Genomic DNA, 8,675 nt, shown 5'->3' with positions numbered 1-8,675 from the left:
AATAGTCAGGAGATCCATCAGCTATGAGACCTCTGGATCTCGTAGACACTCTGGCCAAGGTCCAGGAAACTGCAAGGCTTAACCGACTGAAAATAATCAATGAAGGACAACAGGGGCTTTTCGAACGTCAATTCCGATTCCGAAAGAAAAGATCCAGCATCGTTGCTATACAGGCTGTGCTGGCCGCGTTTGATCGAAAAAGGTGCAGACGTCGTTACTGTGCGGTAGTCACTATCGACGTAAAAAAAACACCTTCAACAGTGCCAGGAGTTACCTTAATGAACGTGTGCTAATCAAGGAGTTAAATCCGCTTATATCACTGCAGGTGTTCCACAGGGACCAGTGCTTGGTCCCACACTGTGGTCCCGAGGATTACAATCATCTGCAGGCTTTCTTAAGCAGCTTTGACTCTAGGTCTAAGCAAAACTTCTTAACATTTCGCGTGGATAAGTATTCTGCCATTCGCGGAGCCAGTCAATCTACGATTATGCATTGGATGATGAGACTGGACTGAAAAACTGTGTTTACATGATTAAGGCACTTAATCGACATACAACACTCCTTCCAGACAGAGTTAAACCACGTCGAAGCTAATAGCAGCATAATGTTAGAACTGGTCAAATGTTTCGCTAACTCTACGACCCGATCTGCAGCAATGTGCTGTACTGCAAAAGCGTCCGTACGCTACTGTGGTACGGCAATGTCGTATGATGATACACGATAACTGGAGTCTTTGCGAAGAGCTCCAGAGGTTCGTGAGATCGCAGTTATGAGTACCGGACTAGGTGGTTGCTGTTCGGGATGCCTTCGTTAGCGCAACGAATATATCATGCCGGATTATGGTTTGTCGCTGGGTTCCTTTATGGCCGTGTCGACTCTCCGATGCTACCATCGGAAGATGATTTATTCGTGCCGGGTAGGATGCTCTATAATTTCTGGCCCGTTCCAATGAATGTGCAGTAAATTCAATGACACCAGTGGGGCATTTGATCCTGGGATTAAGACTGCTAAATTCAACGATCGTGTTACTATGCTGCATTGGTTAAACTTTGTTCCATGGTTCCGTCAAACTCCGCGCTTTACGTTCCTTTAAGGATTCAGTCTGGTTTAGAATGGGGGTGAAAACGGTGGATTATTTGGTAGTGGACCGGTCCAAAATGCTATCCGGATCAATTTTCTGTACGCATCACTGATTATCCTGCTGCGGGTAAACATCGTGTTGAACCGCTGAAGAAAAATGTACCAAATGTATCACTCAATCTAGAGTAATAGATAATTATTAACTAATATTTTTTACACTATTCAAATGCTAAGAGACGGCTTCCATTCTTTCCATTCGTAAACTGGTCGTACATACCTTTCATAATAAAACTAGAGCTTTATTGTACGCTATTCCCATTACCGTGATTCGTACATTTTTCACTTCTCACTTTGTGCCCTCCCATGACCTTCCGGCGGTCGCGGTGGAATGCGTGGTGATGCATTGCGCGTTGCATAAATGCAAGTACGACCTTCATACCCCGGAGCGTTTCTGCCCGGTGCCGTCTTACTCATGCTTTGCACCAATCATCGGTAGATAACGGTTGTGATAGATTAGACCGCGGGCAAGCATTGCACAAGAGATCACGCAAATCAGACCGGGTGGCATGAACTTGCCCGATCGAGCCCATCGCGAACCCATCATACCGGCTAGCACCAATGCCGTACCGATCTGCAGCAGGGGCCGTGGCGGTTCATCAGAGGACAACATCGCACCGTACCCAAGCAGTGCGCCGAACGTAAGTCCAGCCGCTAGTGAAGGTACTGAACCTGAAATACAAAATGTTTTCAATGTGAACATAATGGGCAAACTGTCCCTGGGTCGCTACCGTTGCGAAACCACACTATTGCGTCACAAACCTGCTTTCGCGTATCCTACGATACCACCGGCGGCCACAGTAGCGGCGTAAGCAAACCCAAGAATATCAACCGGCATTTCAAGCAGAGAGGAACACCAAGAGCGAGATTAAAGTTGTACACTACAATTTACGTTTCACGCACCCACGTATTCCGGTTGCGTTGTTGTGAGGTAGATGGTATGTAAATAAACTTCCAGAACAGCGATCATGTCAACGAAACGTCAAATTGCTGCTGCGCGGTTTTGACAGTTGTTTTTGAATTGTACGCTTTCTTTCCGTTGGTTGTACAATTGAAGCCAGAAACGGTTATCGATTGTTTATCTATTGTTATATGCATATTATTGCCTGTGCTTTGTGGGTGTGCGATAGAGGAATGGAACTCCAAAGTTTGTGGTTAACATTAGAATAGTATCCTACGTACGGCTATATTTGTCTTTTCATTTCTTCGATTATTGCTGTGCATCCGGTTGGATTCGCTTGCAATTGGGCGCAGGTGAGATCGCTAACCTTTGCTAAAATGATAAACATTACATACCAATTTTGAACGTGGCTTGTGCCGGTTATGTAGGCAATTGATCCTTGCCTTTCGATTTAGCGATACTGATGTGTGCTTAATCAAACATTTTCGCAAAACCAATGTGCGGACAGGATTTCCCACCTGCCGTAAAGGAACATAGAATACGTGTGACCCCGCCAACAAGAAGCTTTCGTTTAGTCCTATCATTTACGTCATTGGAAGAATTTTCAGCCCTTCCTTTGCTTTGCTTAACTATTTGTTTTTGTTTCTTCCCGCAGCAGCACCCTGCGTTTTGTGTGCTTTCTGCTCAGTTATACAGATATGTACTGCTGAAGAATGACTAGAATGATTAAGAAATGGAAAACTATTTTAAAGCAATGAGGTAATACGCTGTAGACTATTTTAAAACAATGAGGACGAAAGTGGTTTGAAATAGTTTCACAAACCTTGCCGTGTAGGCTTATCGTACTGAATACGAAAAGCAAAATATTACTGTAACGATCGATCGAAATAACGTACGCATTAAAAATTGGACAATTTTTGATTGATGAATGAAATAGCTAATAAAGATAATTGAATGCAATAAGGTTTGCTTGAATCTTATGTTTAATAAGCACTCAGGAAGAATAAATGGGCTCTCACTCCTGGACTCCTGCTCACTCTTAGTTAGCTGAAGCCACCCAAAACAAAAATGTTAGCATTTGGTTTAGTTTTTTTTCGTGGCCTTCATATATCAACAGTTATTCCGTTTCGGTCTCAATGTTATTAGATTTAAATCTGTACTTGAAGGTTGCCTTAAAAATTTTTTCTATCGATTCTGGGTCGGGTTGACGATCTTTGATCTTGAAACGTTATCCCTTTCAAGAAGTAATTATTCGACAGAACCTTTCATCGCTTTTTGAGGGAGACTGCCTGCTGGCACGATGCAATTGGCCTTGAAAAACACTTTCAGAAAGTAAAATCCATTCTGTCCAGGGACTTATGCACAGTTTGACCGATTGCTTCAACCTTCAGGGTGAACGTAGAATATAGTCAGATAAATAAAAACCACGATACATCACTGGGCTTTCGATTTGGATTCAGGGACTTCGTATGAAAATTCCCTAAAAATTGTCCATGTTTCTTAATGCAAACGTTTAATTTACGGGACGGTAAGGATTTCTGCCTGTTGCTTCTTTAAAGCACGATTTTTCGTCTGCATCTTGGCGCTCAATCGATAGAAGACAACGTAGAAAAAGGAATCACGATAAAGCGCTTACAAATTTACTGTCCGCAATGTAGATAAATGGAAGAGGTGAATCCATTAAGAAAAACTGTACACAAATGCGATGTCCTACTATGCCCTTGCCTGCCGTCTTATGACTATGAAGCGGAAGCCGACTAAATCTGCCCTGTATCCCCCCCTCACACACGCGCTCAACGAATCCTTTCTGTGTCTACTTTTGCATAACAACATTTGCCTGCCGAATTCAGCACTGACGAAGTTTTTTTTAAACACTATCTACACGTATTTGTTAAATAGTTCATATGTGTTTGGGAGAAGAAGTAAAACTATGTAACGCTATTGCTTGATGCACCTGAATCGATTTGTTCGACATCCGTGTCACATATCCTTTGCCTTGCATTTGCATAGGATGCAAACGGGCAGATCAAAATGAATCGTTTTTATACACCGGGCTTTAAATGCCGTTTCGTGAGACAGGGTAATGCAATGAAATCGATTTTGATTCAGTTTAATACATACAATCGTTCCAAAGAGCCTTACTGATTACCGCTAAGTGCTAATGTTATGTGATCAACACCGCGAATTGTAAGCGATGCAAATTCTTTTGTTCATTTACAACAGTTTGTTCACACATTTCTGTTTCCATGATCATGGAATGAATTGGAGCTTTGTACGCGTGATGCGATCATCATTCTACTATTCCATCGTTTATGCATTGGTGTGTATGTTTTTGGGTGGTTCTACAAGTTCGACTCGTTCGGTTCTTTTCGCGAGACCCGTCGTTCACTTTAGTTCAGGTTAGTGTAATTAGTTTATCTTCTTAGCTGCTACTAATTTGTGTGTTCTGCTTTCATTCTTTTCCATTTAGTCCTCCATTTCTATGTATAATCGGCCGTAAGCCAAAACTGAAACATTTGTTTCGTTTATAGCGTGATTTTCATTGGTATGCTATGTGTGTTTTTATATGTATTCATCGGTTTTGTTCTGTTCACTTTAAGCGTTTCTTACACGGTGTTTTTTTCCCCGTAATCATCTTAACTCCTATCTAAAGCCTTTCACTTTTACTCTTACTTGCGTACAATGTTTAAAATTATAGGAAATCGATACGAATACTGGCGCTAAAATTGACCCTTCGCCTATAGCGCCAAAACGAATCTTACGCCACGATGGACTAATGTGAAGCGAAACAAGCAACTGTGCTTGATAAATGCACCCATCCCGGGGTCTTGACTTATAGAACTTAGTCTCTGAACAAACTACAACACGAGTTCTGTGCGAACCGATCCAACAGACCACAATGTTTCGCTGTTTTGCAAGAAAAAAAAAACAAGGAAAGCAAAACGGAGTTATTCGCAATAGGTCAGGTAAACCATGTCGTGCTGCCCGACCACTGTCATTACACTTCGGCCACCCTGTTCGCTGGCGCTGCTAGTACAGTTTCGATTTTCTGCCACACTTTAACATTGTGCTGACGGTTTCGTTCCTCAGCAACGTTGCCAGCTCGCGCTCCGGGTTCGGTGGACGCTTCCGGTGCTGGTTGCCGGTCGGCGGGTTCGACGGCTGCCGTCGATTGCGGTCCTGCTCGTTGGTTTTGCGCGTCACCGGCCAGAACTCAGACGTACTGAAAGTTGTCGGGTCGTAGCAATGGTTCGTGTTCAACGTGCTTGTCGAACTCGAAGAACTGCATCCAATCGGTACGCTGCGGTTGCACCAGCCCGAAACAGCTGCACTCGAGGAAATCGAACAAATTTTTCAGCGGACCCCGGTTGAATGGACTCTTTCCACCCTTGGCCTGGAAGTGACGGTACCGGCCACGGTTCAGACGCTCGTTGGTTGTCATACCAAGACACACGACCTGATAGCTCTGACAGATGGTCAACACCGTGACCCAGGACATGTGCAGCAGGGCATTGCCCATTACCCAACCGACCCAAGGATTGCAGGAACCAATCGCCTGAAGTGCGGACCACAAACCTAACGGTAGATAACGTTTAATTACTACGCGAACGATCATTCTTTTCCCTCCTTCAGCAACAAAATTCTTACCATCGTCCATGTTGATAGAGCACGTTTGTACGTAGAAATTAGAGCCTCCATACAGCATCCAGCCACACATGATCAGAAGCATCCACAAGAATCCCATAAAATATTTGTGATTTTTAGCACCTGAGCGAAAGGAAAAGCAACAAATACGCATAATTGTCCCAGCGGGAGATTGTTCGCTTCGGTCCATCTTACCGATACAATTGCCCACCCACGGACAATGGTGATCGAACCGGGCGACACATCGATCGCACACGGAACAGTGCTTCGAGCGTACCGGTCGCCGGACCAGACAGGCTGAACAGAAGGCCGAAGGTTCAAATCCACTTGCACCGCGTTCCGAAAGTTCAATGATGGTCTGAAATGTATCCTCAATGGCAGTTAGCTGTTCTTTAAAGACTGGTGTTTTCATAGCAGCACGGACTTACCCTAAACCGTTGTTCCTGTGTCGGTTGTATGACACCAGGATTACCGCGCCAAGATTTCAGGAAACAAACCCACAATGCCGCACTGCAGGCAAGGAACGCCATCGAAGCTAGGAACGACACGGTTGGTGCGATGTACGTCAGCCAGGTAACGTAGAACCACAGCTTGGTGGCCATATACACGCTCAGCGGCAACAGCGCCATCAGGTTCTCGTCGAACAGATGCTGCCCAATCGTGTACGACACACTGTACAGACAGGCGAGCAGGAAAATTTTGATGATGATCTGCGTGTCGGCACAGAACACTAACCCAACCAGGTAAAATACCAGAAACGGTGTCGCTATCATGCTCCACCAGCGGAACCGTTTGTCGAGCGTCATGCGTACGAGCAGGTTCCGACGGTGCGATTGCTGCGTGAGTTCCCGGATCCGATCGGACACCTTCGTACCGATCCAGATCGAACCCAGGTGCGGCTGGAGCATCGTGAGCGGAGTGTCACCTCGCAAGTTCGGCACCTCCATGTTTGCCTTACCCTTCAGCACAAGCGTACTGATGGCGGTTGCGTTACGCGCAAGGATGGCCCAGTGCAGTGCCGTATTGCCGTGCGTGTGGTCGGCTAGGCTTGGGTTAGCACCCAACGTTAGTAGCAATCGGACCGGATCCAAGGCGGATATTTTCCAGGCAGCCCACATTAGGGCCGTCATGCCACCACGATCTTGCAAGTCGGGATTCACGCCTCGCGCTATAAAGTACGCCACCAGTGCCGTGTGTCCGAACTGGGCCGCTAGATGAATACACGAACAGCCCTCCGCATCGCGAAGGCTCGGATCTGCTCCAGCCGCCAGCAGCAGTACCACCGCACCAAGATGACCCTGTCGTGTGGCCCAATGAAGCGGAGTTGCATTCAGTTCGCCCCCGACCGCATCCACTATCGCACCCTTGTCGAGGAAATATTTGATGATATCTTTACGATTATTGATCGCGGCCCAATGCAACAGGGTTACAGTCTCGCTGTCCGGCTGGTTCACATCCCAACCTGCCTCAATGAGCTCTTTCACGCGTGCTATCGCACCGTACTGTGTTGCTTTCACGATATCGAACCCACTGTAATCGTGTTCCACCGGAGCGACAGCCGTTTCGTGCGTTATCAGTCCATCCCGGTCATGGCGCTCTGGTTCCGAGCAACCACCGGCGGCTGCACTGCAAGCACTCTGGTACATGATTCGCTTGCCTCAATGTTGTGCAGTGTTTTGATCAATTCTACAAAACTGCCTCCGCGATGAATCCCACTTCGGGGGTACCGCTGCAATGCAAGCTAATTTATTTTTACGCCCTACGAACTTGTCTACCGTGCAATTACCGTGCACTGCACTGAACCGTAAAATTGTACCCCGCCGGGCTTTTCCCCGATACAACCACCGTCCAAATCACTTTTCAGTGGGAACAAATAATGTTCTTACATTAAAATAATAAATCGCACTTTTTATCAATCCGCAAAGTTCGATTTTTTTCATCCTCCTGATTATTTTGACAGCTGCTGACGGGTTTGACAAGTTTGTGTTCGCAGAAGAAAAAAAAGCTACAAAACACATGACACAGAGCTTCCACGATCGCATGGAAGACCGATATTTTGCTTGATGATAAATCGGTTTGAAATGGATGGAGCCTCTATTTATCATCTGCAACATAAAACGCATTTGCAACGAAAATGGAAATTTATGAAATAAAGTCTGAACTGCACAACTGCCCATCGATAAAAAAAATAACAACACCCAGCTAACGCACCAGTTAAAACTTACAAAATTCCCAGTTAACCAGCTTGTGGGGAAAACTGTATGCAACATTGTATGGTGTTGCAGGCAAGGTTCATTAGCACGTTCAGCGGCGTGTCAAAAACATTCAAAGCGATTTCCATAGAGTATCGCCCAAATTTGTATGATGCGGCGCTGAACGTGTTAAGGGCATTAAAACAAATATAGGATTATTAATATTCCTAATAGCACGCACTAGCGGGTATCGTAGGAACGCTGCTTGGTGCATCATCATGCGTGTCATATTGGCTAATGCATTATCACGTGTCGCGTCGAAACCTTGCCCCCCATGAAACAAATAAGACTTTAACTTAAGTACTCACGTCTTATTATCACAATTACCGCGCATGCGAATGACTGTCGTAATGAACAATAAATTTCTAATTACACCTTAATTTCGGCGATAGATCGTGCAAACTACATTTGATAGATATTCATAAGACAGTGGAGGATCAATCCCCTTGGAGGCCCAGGGCGGAATTTTTAAAGGGGGGCCTATAATTTTGCTACGGAATTATCGGTGTTAGGGAGGTGTACTTCGAACATGATTTAACAACACCAGTAAAGTCTCGGAAAGAAAGCTCCCTTGCGTACATCTCAGAGTTCTGTTGCGTAGCCCTGTAAACGGGCCTAGTAAGCTAGTCTATATATAAACGTTTGTATGCGCTAAGGAGAACCATAATACCACTACTTGGATCACATTTCCTACGATTTACGTACATTTACGATTCCTGATTAGTCCAACGCCTTCTACG

General features: G+C 45.2%; 2 protein-coding genes across 3 annotated transcripts; both read right to left on the bottom strand.

The window, feature by feature from the left end:
* Positions 1-1,364: 1,364 nt before the first annotated feature.
* Positions 1,365-2,075, bottom strand: LOC128297772 (transmembrane protein 14 homolog). The gene is made up of 2 exons (XM_053033467.1): positions 1,900-2,075; positions 1,365-1,809 (listed from the first exon to the last, which is right to left on the bottom strand). Exons 1-2 carry the CDS (start codon positions 1,973-1,975, stop codon positions 1,547-1,549), a joined length of 339 nt encoding a protein of 112 aa, XP_052889427.1. The 5' UTR covers positions 1,976-2,075; the 3' UTR covers positions 1,365-1,546.
* Positions 2,076-3,821: 1,746 nt separating this feature from the next.
* On the bottom strand, positions 3,822-7,517 carry LOC128307554 (palmitoyltransferase Hip14). 2 transcript variants are annotated; one of them, XM_053045409.1, is made up of 4 exons: positions 6,112-7,517; positions 5,879-6,041; positions 5,687-5,806; positions 3,822-5,638 (listed from the first exon to the last, which is right to left on the bottom strand). In XM_053045409.1, exons 1-4 carry the CDS (start codon positions 7,327-7,329, stop codon positions 5,253-5,255), a joined length of 1,887 nt encoding a protein of 628 aa, XP_052901369.1. In that variant the 5' UTR covers positions 7,330-7,517; the 3' UTR covers positions 3,822-5,252. The 2 variants fall into 2 exon arrangements, with proteins under 2 accessions (XP_052901369.1, XP_052901370.1); XM_053045410.1 differs by having other exon boundaries at positions 3,822-5,614.
* Between the last annotated feature and the right edge of the window lie 1,158 nt (positions 7,518-8,675).

The sequence above is a fragment of the Anopheles moucheti genome, chromosome 2, assembly GCF_943734755.1.
Source record: "Anopheles moucheti chromosome 2, idAnoMoucSN_F20_07, whole genome shotgun sequence".
In the NCBI taxonomy this organism is placed as follows: Eukaryota; Metazoa; Arthropoda; class Insecta; order Diptera; family Culicidae; genus Anopheles; species Anopheles moucheti.
Note: the sequence above shows the minus strand (reverse complement) of the source record. Positions and strands in the feature narration are given on the sequence as shown.

What these genes read in the sequence shown, in the direction of transcription:
- LOC128297772 (XM_053033467.1), bottom strand. Translation starts at nt 1,975, where the DNA reads ATGCCGGTTGATATTCTTGGGTTTGCTTACGCCGCTACTGTGGCCGCC. An exon ending in CGTAGGATACGCGAAAGCAG is followed by an intron (nt 1,810 to 1,899) that starts GTTTGTGACGCA and finishes TTTGTATTTCAG; the next exon opens with GTTCAGTACCTTCACTAGCG.
- LOC128307554 (XM_053045409.1), bottom strand. Translation starts at nt 7,329, where the DNA reads ATGTACCAGAGTGCTTGCAGTGCAGCCGCCGGTGGTTGCTCGGAACCA. An exon ending in CACAGGAACAACGGTTTAGG is followed by an intron (nt 6,042 to 6,111) that starts GTAAGTCCGTGC and finishes GATACATTTCAG; the next exon opens with ACCATCATTGAACTTTCGGA. An exon ending in GTGGGTGGGCAATTGTATCG is followed by an intron (nt 5,807 to 5,878) that starts GTAAGATGGACC and finishes CCTTTCGCTCAG; the next exon opens with GTGCTAAAAATCACAAATAT.